We start from the raw sequence: 12,667 nt of genomic DNA on the forward strand, positions 1-12,667 counted from the left end.
GATTCCAGGGCACAGGAAAGAATTCTAGAAAAATCTCATCCTAGCACAAGAAACAGGAGCCAGCAGAAGGTATGAGCAAACAACTGCTGAAAGAGCAAGCTTGTGCTGCGACACATTCGCCAACCAAACTGGAGCCTTATATATGGAGAAAACTGGAAATGATGAAATCCCACCAGGTGACAATCCCCATGATGGATTGTGAAAACTCATAGAAAATAAAGGACAAAACAGCCATTTTGGAAGGGAAAAGAAAAAAAAACCTCAGAACCTGACTATCAGAGGTGCCCTTTTTAAGTCCACCTTTACACTTTCAGGCAAGTGATTGCACTTTTAGAGTCTACCCTCTGGGAAGACAGCCAGCAGCTCCCAGCAGTAGCAAAGAGCTGGAAAGCTAAAGTAAAACTTGCCCCATGCAAATGTTTTCCCTTTCCTGCAGCCACAGGCTTCAGAAGGCGTCTCATGTTTCCCAGGTAACGCAATATTGTGGCTTCGGGGTACCGCGATGCCACAGCCCTCAACTTCCGGTTCGCAAAAGCCTTTTACGATGATTTGAAATTGGCAAGGTGCTGTTTCTGCTTGTAGTAACTTCCATCTGTAGATAATGTTCTTGAAAGTGACTGGGCTTTTATAGTTTGAGTAAAACATTATACGCGCTGCCTGCGTATATGAAATCTATTTTTTTTCTTCACTCTGAATTCCATTGATTCAGCATGGTGAAGCAGCTCCTCATTGGCACTGAATATTCTACAAATTAGTTAAATAAATAGAAAAAATGACTATGAACAATCATAACTCGTCAATTCCAATATGTTTCCAATATGACCGGCCTCAGATAGCCAATGAGGCACCACTATACTAGATCATTAAACAAAGCAGGATACATGGGTATTGAAAGGGGCTGCAATACATTTTTAGCTGGTGTCAAGAAACCTAAGACCCAGCTGCAGCCAGCATGGATATTATTGTTCATCTCTCACAACTTCCAGTTTGCCACGTGTATTGGTCCCCTTTTATGACCTTCTGTTAAGCTTTTCAAGCATATCATTGTTTGCAAAAATAGGTAAATATTTCAACCACCCCTCTCTTATATTTACAGAGCTGATCTAAACAGCCTTGCCAAACCTCAAGATGTTGCACGGTCATATTTATCTAAGTTCTGAATTCGTCCGCAAAATGGCTGTAATGAATATCTTCCTGGCTATAGAATTTTACTAATTTATTTGCAGGACCAAACACCAAATTGTGAAGTTGTGGAATACAGTTTATTGTACATTTATGTACAATAAATTAACAAAGAACTAGTCATTGCGACCCTGCCTCAAATCCCTATAAGGTAGAAGCAAGTCCAAGGCAATTCATTTAACAAAGTGAGACTACACGGAAAAATTCATAATTAATAATAAAAAAGAATGAACATGTTACTGCTCTCATATGAATAGCCTAAGTGAAAGGCTGGCTGATTTCAGTGCCACTGAACTAAACACTCCGATTTTATGATACTTACCACTCCCTTTTTCACATAGAGTTTAGCTTACAAAGCATACAGGCAGTGTGTGGATCAGGCTTCTCTAATGAGTAGCTCTTGAGCTGCAGCTAGCTCTGAAACTACCTGAAAGTAACTCTCTTGTGTGCATCCTGCATACAAAATTGGAACCTTTGGGTTGGTTGAATAAATATATGCATGCCGAAATTGTGATTCAAGATGAAAATATGTGTTTTTTTCAAAACTCATAAGCTGATGTTAGGAGAAAAAATGCTGAATTTCATTACAAGAACAGAGGCTGACATTATGCATTAATCTTTTAATGCAGTTCCAAGCAGCCGCATACATCACAATATTAAAAGGTTCCAGAACAGAACATTGGTAACACATAAAAGGCATGAGCCATCAACAATCTGCCTCTTTTAAATGTGTCTCTGAGCAGATAAGCTGATCTTTATTTCCTTTCAATAACTAACTTTATAGATATTAACTTACTTTTGCCTTTAGATATTTATTGTGGTTTAACCCCACCCCTGCCTCCATACCATACCGTTCTCCAATCTATGAAGATTTAATTTCAAACCCCCGAGTTTCACGAGGTACTAACACTAATCACCAAATTTCGCACATTTTTGTACCATTGCAAACCCCCTTTTGTGGTTCTTTACTCAAACATATACCTCTTAAGTAAGTATTATATTTCCAATGTATTGTTATTATCGTATATTTCTTCACGTGGTCGCGATTGCTTCGCTCTCCCACTTTTGCACTTACTACTACCATTAATTGCCTTTATCTGGTAACTGCTGTCATTCTGTCAAGCCTTTAACCTGTTTCACCATACTTTTACAATGATCGCGCTCATCACCATGGTGACCGGCAGCAGCTGAATCGCTCGAGCACTCTCTTGTCAGTTACATCGGCTCGTTTTAGCGATCAGCTGTTGCCTTCAACGCGAAACAGACCGCAAGTACTTGCTTTTCCTACCAGATCCTGCACATAAAAAAAAGGGGGTGAAACTTCTTATTGACAAACAACTAGTATATAAACTCAGAGTTCCGAGTGGTCTCCTCAAGACCACGATGCAAAATGTATCAAAAAATGGGTGAGAAACCTCTTAGATAGGGAAACTCGGAACATTTTTAAAGCCGAATGCTCTAGACCTTCTATCAAAGTTAAGACCTGCCAAACCCCCAACTTGGACCCCGAGTTGATTATGACGTACTGGGCCCTTTAGACAGAATCCTAGATTCCACAGAAGAAAGCCATATCAGTGGCACACCTCTTAACACCGATTTGATCAGAGGCTGGAGCAAAAGGGCACTCATACTCCTGGGTAATGCCAATGCAAGCCCCGACGTAGAAAGACGAAGAGTTGTTCGAACCAAAAGAAATCCCAAACTCAGTGATATGGCAGACAGAGAGCCCTCACAAAACCCAAAAGGATTACTCTTTGGGGAAGATCTGATTAAGTCCCCGGCAAGTATGTTTCTACATTCACTGCCTTGGATAAGGCCCAACAAAATATGCATAGAGTATTTAACACTAATCTTTTTGGCAGGAAGAAGGGGCCCTATTCGAGAGGGAGAAGACAACGCGGCAGAGGATTTAGATCCCGTGGAACGTCCATCTCCAACAACACTACAAGTGAGTACTCTTCCCCCTCTCCCTTCCCCTTCTTTCCTCCTAAAAGTGGGTGGCAGACTCAAATATTTTCGCCACAATTGGAGATTGATCACTCCAGACCCTTGGGTTTTAAACACCGTCAGGGGATTTATGATAGACTTTACTCATACACCTACACAAACCTCTTTCCCGAGAGACATACCTATCTCTCCAGAGCAACAAAAAATAGTGAAGGAGGAGGAGATCTCCTCCATGCTTCAGAAAGGAGCACTAATAGAGGTCCCCTTAGAAGATTTAAGATTTATAAGCACACTCTTTCTTGTACAAAAGAAGGACAAGGGTTGGAGACCTGTCATACACCTAAGAGAACTAAACAAATACTTGGTCTACAGGCACTTCAAGATGGAGGGCATCCACCTCCTGAGGGATCTACTTTTAGAAGGAGACTGGCTAGTCAAACAGGACCTAAAGGATGCTTACTTCACCATCGCTGTGGCTGAATCCCACCAACCCTTTCTTCAATTCATATGGAAAAACAATCTTTACCAATGGCAGGCACTCCCCTTCGGACTCTCTTCTGCCCCTTGGTGTTTCACCAAGGTCATGAGAACTGTCGCCTCTTCCCTAAGAGTACTTGGACGACATTCTTATAATGTCGCAAGACCCTTCTCAAATGCTCCAAGATCTGAAGCCTGTGATGGATCTCCTAGAAAGCTTAGGTTTCATCATAAACAAAGACAAATCAATCTTGACCCCTCCCAGAACTCTGGAATTCCTAGGCTTCACAGTAGAAGCATCAAGATGTCTCCTTTTATTCCCTTTCAAACAAATTGCCAAAATCAGGAAAGAAATAAGACATGTCCTGAAACAACAAGATTTATCTCTGAGGGAACTGGCCAGATTACTGGGTCTCCTCTCCTCCTCCATCCAAGCCATCTTTCCGAGTCCCCCTATACTATCGAGCCCTCCAAAGGATAAAAGCGAGAGCTCTAAGATCTGGCCTCTGGTACGGAGATCACATTACTCTGGACCTGAAAGCCCAATCGGAACTTTCATGGTGGCTCGAGAACCTAGACGCTTGGAATGGCAAAGCGATCTTTGGGTCAAAACCAGAATTATTTGTTTTAGAATCGGATGCGAGTCTCCATGGTTGGTGAGCCTGTCTTCTCGATCAGAACACGGGTGGTATCTGGTCACAGGAGAAATCCTCTCACCACATAAATTACCTGGAACTAACAGCTGGCCTTTATGCATTGATGAGTTTCAAACACTCTCTCCAGGGCAGGTCAGTCATCCTAAAGATGGACAATATGTCAGCGGTAGCCTATATAAATCACCTGGGAGGCACGAAATCCGCTGACCCATCCAACTTAGCCAAGAAACTATGGATGATTTGTCTGGATCACAAGATCGCTCTCAAAGCGGAATACCTTCCGGGGAAATCAAACATCTCCGCAGACTGGAACTCCAGATTCCTACTAGATTAGACCGATTGGAAATTCAATGTTTCCGTTTTCAGAACCCTGAATAGGATTCCCCGAGAGATAGATCTATTTGCTAGCAGGCTAACTTTTCAATTGGAGAATTATTTCAGATGGATGTCTGACCCGGGTGCTGTGGCAGTTGACGCCTTCCTAGTCTTGGAAAGGAGTGAAAGCATACGCCTTCCGTCCTTTTGCCATGATTCAAAGAGTTCTTCAGAAAGTGAAACAGGATCAGTGTTTCCTTGTCCTAATTACTCTCTTTTGGCCATCTCAGGCATGGTTCCCCACCACTCTAGAACTAGTTTGCAATCTCCCCTTCTTAATTTCTACCCGAGAGAATCTTCTAACAGACGTAGACGGAGTAGGTCATCCCCTAATTCTGAGCGGAAGTTTATTCCTTCTTGCCTGGAGAGTGTCAGAAGATCCAATTAAATCTCAGGCCTTTCGTCGATGGCTGCAACTCTCCTCGGAGAGTCTTGGGCCCCAGGCACTTACTACAGATATAACAACATTTGGAAAAACTGGGTTCGTTGGTGCCTGGAAAGGAACCTTGATTCCTTGGAGGCACCTATTGTTGACATAGTTAACTTCCTTGTTGAACAATTTGAAACAGGTCTCAGCTATAGAACTATCAAATGCTATAGATCAGCAATCTCTGCTGGCCATACCCTTGTCAACGGTAAAACGGTAGGTAAAAATGTCATTATTTGCAGAGTGATGAAAAGCATTCATTTAAGAAGGCCCCCAAACTTAAATATGATAGTCTCTGGAATGTCAAGCTAATCCTTGGTCATTTTAATAACTGGCCAGATAATTCTCTCCTTAATATCTAAAACCTTTCCATTAAACGTGCTACTCTTCTAAGCCTAATCTCTTGCAGAAGGGTCTCCAATGTTAAAGCCCTGGAGATTACGAATAGGTCCTATAACATGTTCAGTGTCAAATTCGAAAATTATAGAAGAACAAAAGCTATGTCTGATTCTATCTTTCACCCACGTTTTGATTTATGCCCCAAACTTTGCATTGTGGACTGCATGAGAGAGTACGATTGCAGAATGTTTGCTCTTCGTCCCATGGGTGTCAATCAATTACTTATTTCCTTTGTTAAACCCCATAAAGGTATAACCTCAACCTCTATTGCTAGATGGGTTAAAACTGTTATGAATTTACCTGGTATTGACTTTAAAAAAATTCAAGCTCATTCCCTTAGAGGTGCTATGGCCAGTAAATCTCTCTGGTCTGGAGGTAAGGTGGATGACATTCTCAAGAAGGCTGACTGGTGACTGGTCGAATGCTAGCACCTTTGCACGACACTACTGCAAGACTATTGAACATATGTCTGATGTAGTTTTACAGAGCTACCAATATGCATAATCTAGCCTCCGTTCTTGTAATGAAATTGAGATTCTCATATTACCATGACTAGAGAATCTGACATTATCCCTCCCTTCCCACCCCTTGGATGGATGGTGGTTTTACAGTGAATTCATGTTCTTCTCTTTATCATTACTAGTATTTTTACTTTAACTTATTAGCTTATTAAGTCTTTTATTCAGGAGGTATTTGCTTCCTTCTCTTTTCAGGTAACCCTTCTTAATGGAAAGACGTCTGAAGTTTGGATTTTCCTTCGTCCTTCGTTCTTCTTCATATTGCTCATCCAAGGATGGTTTAGAAGTTTACAAGTTTAAAGTTTCATGGACTTTTTCTCTTCTCCACATTTAAAAGAGGCAGATTATTGATGGCACTTTTATGTGTTACCAATGTTCTGTTCTGGAACCTTTTAATATTGTGATGTATGCGGCTGCTTGGAACTGCATTAAAAGATTAATGCATAATGTCAGCCTCCGTGTTTTTAATTAAATCCAGATTCTCTAGTCATGGTAATATGAGAATCGCAATTTCCAGAGTATATTTAAGGCTGATTTTTGAGTGATAAACCATGTGGGAAGACTTATTATTAATATTGTTACTTTTATACCAAGCACACTGTAGCCGTGGCTGGCATGTATTACCTACAAAGAGGTACTCCAAATTGACAGAACCTTTTTAGGTCGAGCCTGGGCAGCGCATGCGCTGCTCTGCGAGGCATGCTGTATTGGAGTATGGACTTGAAGCCCCGCCCACTCCCCGCCTATATTTGTCATTGGCTTGTGTCATTGTCCTTCGTAAATGCTGGCTTCTGATTCGTTAATAGGCTTGTAAGGCCCTCCCTTGTACCGCCCTGTCTTAATTTGTAACCTCCACGAGGACTTTCCTTTCTACTTCGGTTGCTACACGGTACGTCTTATTTAGTCTGTAAGCACTATTTTCTTTGATGTGTTTCTCCTACTGCAGGCACTATATGCTTTCCTGCAACATTCAGCACGTTCAGCATGTCATGTGCGCCATGTGCGCTTTCAAGGGGCGCTTTTACAAAACAAAAGCATTTGTTTGTCAACTTGGCAAACGAATGCTTTTTTTGATAAAAGCGCCCCATTCCGCACTTTCACTTTAATAGTGGCTGCGGACCTTTCTTTAGACATGGCTCGTCTAAAGAAAGGGACCTCGCCTCTACTAAGTGAAAGCGCAGTAAGCAACAAGCTTTTGCAATGCAACAGGTCTCGCATTTTAGAAACGTTGACCTATTGGTATTGTAAATGACAATGCCTTTTATTATTGCAGGTTTTGTAAACACGTGCATAAAAGGCATTGTCATTTACAATGCCAATAGCTAAAAATCTTACAATTGCAAGACTTATTGCATTGCAAATGCTTGTTTAGATTAGTGCTGGCATAGCTGACTGACGGTCTCTGGTGATCACTGCTGGTAATCTTGCAAAATGGTGCCACTAGTGTAATCTTGTCTGATATGGTCACATGTTACAACAATAACAATATTACTAGTTCTCAATAATTTTCATTGAACATAAGTAGCTCTTATTACAAAAAACGTTGGAGACTCCTGTCATTCCTACTTGATCATTGCCATCACACACAGGGAGTTCATCCATGAAAGGTGAAGAACACACCCATCAATCAACATGTAGGAACAGTCATGCGCAAACTATATAATAAAACCTACGTGCATGTGCCACAAGAAGCAAAGAGGGCATGATCAAGCAAAAATGCCACCAGAAGACGAACTGCCCATCTACCTTCGAAATTTCCACAGAGAATCCCCCCAAATTTGTGCAGGTAGACAGCTGCATGAGTTGTAGATAGCACAGCTCAGTAACAGTGAGCAGTGATTAGCTCTGTTCTTTCTACACTGGGCTGTCGGCAACTTGGAGAAATTCGGGGTTAAACACATGTGCAGGCAGCTTATAACCAGTAGCGGCTCATAGTGGGAATGCTGCGGGGCGGTGAGGCGTGGCGGGGGAGGGGCAGGGTGGGGGTAGTAAACTCCGGCATACAGCAGACCGGAGGTAAGTACATAAATAAATAAATCAAAATGAATTACATTGTGCGCACTGTAACGCCATTTGCTTTGCAGCGCACTCAATGTAATTCGTTTTATTCATTTATTTATGTACTTCCCTGCCGGAGTTTACCACCCACCGCCACGCAGCACTCCCACTACGAGCCACTACTGTTTATAACATGCAGTTGAATAAAAACAAACGCACATGTGTTTCCAATGCAGGTGCACACGTTCATGACACAGCCACTGATTGTGATGGTTGGCTCAGATTTACTACAGGGTTCGCCTAATCTACACAATGTGATAATCTGTACAAAATAAGAAAGTTTGGTGATGCTCGCTAATGCTTGTTTATAAGTTGGAATGATATGTACAGCTACAGTTGCATCAGTTTTGTTTACTTGAAAACATGCTCTGATTGAATACGTGTGTCCCTATTTGAATATTATTTTCTAAAATATGTATTTAAGTTATAATAATGTGAAGTAATACTGATGAGCTCTGATTTTGTTTCTACAACAGACACCTCAAAACGCACTGTTCCTGAATCCGATATGTATCCGCTACCAGATGTCTTAGAATATGGGAACAGAACATACAGAATCCTCCGTGGAAATATGTCCTGGACTGAGGCTATGAACATCTGCCTTGAGAACGGAGAGCAGCTTGTCAGCATTACAGACCAGTACTACCAAGCCTTCCTCACCATCATCGTCAATAGAATAGGATATCCCCATTGGATTGGTTTCTCCAACGTACATGTAGGTACACATTCTTAATTATAGATCTATTAAAGTGCACACTACAACAGTACTTGTTTTTAGGTCTCGCCTGACCCAGCGCATGCGCTGGTCTGGCGAGACTTATTGAGAGGGCTCCAAAAAGTGCTTCCAGGCCAGCCTAGAGCTACAGTGCATGTGCGCGGGCGCCCGCGCCGCTTTTACCGCAATTACTTTCACTTTCGCAGCCGCTTTGATGTTTGTTATGCAACTGTTGCATGGCTAAACACTTATAAGGTCCCAAATGCGAGACCTATTGGCTATGCCAATGCTTGTTCTGATCTGTCACTAATAAACATTTGTAAACACTCATTGCCTCATTATGAGTGCCCCGGAAACTTACGATGGGGTGGAAAAAGGTCTGCGGAAACACCGCATACATGTCATGCAGCCATAACCTGCGGGCGAATGAGAATGAGGAATTACAAAGGGAAACTAACCCAAAATTACAAATTCCCCCAATCAATTGCTTTCCATTCAGTTGATTCTCTGAGTTCAACTCTTAACCCCTGTTGCAGAATTAAGACCAGTTGGACTCGTAATGAGACCCTTATTACCTTAAGAAGAGATAACACACTTTGATCGCAAATTGTCCCATCCTTCAAAGTTCAATTCAACTGCATTACTTATACATAGATGTTTAAGTAATGCTGTGGACCAGTCAGTCAGTCAGTCAAATCAACTTTATTTGGCTGGTTAGAGCCATAAAAGTACAACATAAAGCATCTATAGACATAAAACATCATATAAGCATCATTTAAATCCATTAGGAATTCATATCTTTGTGTATTTAAAATCCATTAAAACATCATACAAAAGGTAATAAAAACCAACCACAATTATGACTATTAGGTAACTTTAGATGATGATCCGCATAGACATACTATCAATCTTGCTCAGAAGGATTAACTCTGCTTCATCCTATTCCTGTATCTAATTGCACCAATTGAAAAACTGGCTACCCCCAAGCAGATTACAGGTGAACTGTGGTGATGTGTATTTACTAAGCCTCTGGCTTAGAATGTAATGAGCTCATGGAGCAAGTGTTCTGTATTCTTGTATGAAGATTCTCCTAAGTGTCAGTTGCTCCTGAGCCCCTTCTTGGATGGATGTACTTCCTGATTAAATCATATATTCAAAGTATAATCTTGCGTGACTCTTCACTACAAGATTGGCGATGACCGGGATTGTTTCTCCTTCACTCAAACACTGCGTGTTGGCAAGAAGGGGCCAGAGGACGAAGCGGTGAAGTGCTTCGAAGGATATGAAGCAGTGAAGTATTGGATTCAGTATTTTGAATATATTATTGTCCTACTCGACGAACGAGGTGAGAAATTCCTTTGTTATTAATTGTACTGTCCCCGCTTTGAGAAGGCGCAGCTCGACGTTGTTTCATAGTGTGCGGGACTCTCTTTTTAGTTGTTGCTGCGTTGTCATGGTGCGCGGCGAAGCCAGTCAATTGAAACCATCTCAGGCAGCAGTCTTTTAAAACATAAAACTGCGCAGTTGCTGAAACTCTACTTTGTTTGATCTATTGGCCATTTGACACCTTTGTCTGCTGGAAAAACTTTTCACAGCGCATTACCGGCACAGTTATCAACAGTCAATCTCTGTTTCTCGTGACTGTGTTTTCGAGCTCTTACATGCTCGCGTCTTCACGGGACGTTTAAACTCGCAATTAACCCAGTGTTAATCGGCAAGTGAAGTATAAGCACTCGCTCATAACTAAGACTTAATCTCATAGCAATTCAAGCCCTTAAAAGGAAGATAGAATATGAAGGTTCTCACCTCTGTTTTTCGTCCGTTGCATTTTCTCCATGACTAAGGAGATCATAGAATCTAAGCAGCACGTCCAGTGGCATACTTCACAATTGCAGCACTCCCAGTGGTTTATTCTACAATTGCAGGCTTGTCTTCTCGTCATTCTCCTGTGATGTGCACACATGTATCCTGTGAAAGGGGAATTCGTCTTTTCAACATTGTGCAAATCCATTTTCTCTGTGATGTGCACACATTTTGCTGTTTTTTTTTCTTTTCTTTTCTCTATTAATTAGCAATTTTTGCTTTATTTTGCACCGGTGATTTTTAGTGTGTCATTGGCTATACTGACTTAATATTTTTAATTCTTATTTTTTTCTCTTCTCCTTCTTCCTTTTCGACCTTAAACCAACATGCAAAATATTACAGCACCAGCCTCCTTCCTGCAAGATCCTGGTGATCCTCCACTAGAGTGGAAACTTTGGATTCGCTCGTTCAAAGCATATTTAGTAGCTATTGATGCTAATAAGTTCAAACCTGACAGGAAAAAAGGTTTAATGTATTACCATCTTGGTGTTGAGGGGCAAAACGTATTTGACCATCTTCCTGATTATGACGGTTCAGATGAAGAGATTGATGAATTTGATGCAGCTATCGCTCAACTTGACAAGTATTTTGCAAAATCAAAAAATCTGGTTGTTCACAGATTTAAGTTTTTTACCAGAGTACAAAAACCTTCAGAGAGTATTGATACTTATGTTACTGCTCTGAAAGTGCTAGCTTCCACGTGTGAATTTGAAGAGTTCACTTCTCAATTGATTAGAGATCAACTTGTGGCTAGATGCAGTTAAAAAAAAAATACAAGAGCGATTGCTTCCCTGCAAGAATCCATCTCTTGATAAAGCCATCGACATAGCAAAAAGTATTGAGGGATCTTGTCAAGACGTTAAGTCTCTTGAGGAATCTCTCAATAAAACTAGGATATCAGGGGCTGTTGTTAATAAGACCGCGACCTCCGTTGATCAAAAAAAATTTACAACTTCAGCCAAACCCACTGTCCAAAATGTTGCACAAAGGAAAATATTCTGTTTCAGGTGTGGTTCACCAAATCATGTCTCTTCCTTTAGATATTGTCCAGCACTTGGTCAACATTGTAAGAAGTGCAGTAGAATGGGTAATTTTTCAAAAGTGTGTAGGGGTGGCAGATTTAATAATCCTATTCGCTCGTTAATAACTGAGGACAGTGATGTTGAAAAAGAAAACCCTACCACCAACGTCGAATTAATGTTGGGAGTTAGATGTGTAAAAGAGCTTAATTCTTCTTCAGTCATTGATCCAGAAGTTGAAGTTTGGATTGATGGAATTTCCATCAAACTCCTTGTAGATACAGGTGCTCGTATCACAATCATAGATTATAAAAAATACACATTTTCTTGGAGTAAATTTTCTTTGCTTCCTCCCGATGTAACTACGGTGGCATTTGAAGGCAGCAAAGTGGATTTGCTTGGGTATTTCTTTGCTAATATCAAATTTCTTGATTCTCACATCAATGGTAAAGTTTATGTTGCTCGCAAGGGCATTAATATTCTAGGACTGGTTCACCAAGCTGAATTTAAATTAGTTATAAGACCTGGTTCATGTAATCTTGTCACTATTGAAAGAATAGAAGTCCCCGGCAGTTGTTGTTCTGTTGACTTGTCGCAAGACAACAAGGTACAATTTGGATCAGATTTTGATTGGGAAAAAAAATTCAAGAAGGTTTTTCAAGACAAATTAGGCAAAATATCAGATTTAGTTTTTTCAATAAAAGTTAAACACCAGGTTACCCCAATCAAACATAAATTATGCAACATACCTCTAAGTGTAAGAAAAGAACTTTCTGTTATGCTTTCACATTTATGTAAACAAGGCATCATTGAGAAAGTGGAGGGAACCCTTTGGTTGTCTCCCATAGTTCTCGCAAAGAAAAAAAATGGGGAACTTAGGATGTGTGTTGACTTGAGGAGTGTCAACGAAGCAATTTGGGTGGATAATTTTCCTTTGCCAAGGATTGAGGATCTTATCACCAAAATTGGTCATTCGTGTTGGTTTACAAAGCTAGACCTTAGGTCGGCTTATCACCAAGTTGTCTTAGATA

The 12,667-nt window shown here is 40.9% G+C and overlaps 1 protein-coding gene across 1 annotated transcript in view; it reads left to right on the plus strand.

The window, feature by feature from the left end:
• The window catches only part of PLA2R1 (phospholipase A2 receptor 1), a 946,386-nt gene that overhangs the window by 845,215 nt on the left and 88,504 nt on the right, over nucleotides 1–12,667 (plus strand). The window contains exon 24 of the mRNA XM_085645464.1: nucleotides 8,516–8,754. Coding sequence (XP_085501590.1) covers nucleotides 8,516–8,754 — 239 coding nt within the window. The remainder of the gene's footprint in view (nucleotides 1–8,515; nucleotides 8,755–12,667) is intronic.

Source organism: Triturus cristatus, chromosome 3_1, assembly GCF_964204655.1.
Source record: "Triturus cristatus chromosome 3_1, aTriCri1.1, whole genome shotgun sequence".
In the NCBI taxonomy this organism is placed as follows: Eukaryota; Metazoa; Chordata; class Amphibia; order Caudata; family Salamandridae; genus Triturus; species Triturus cristatus.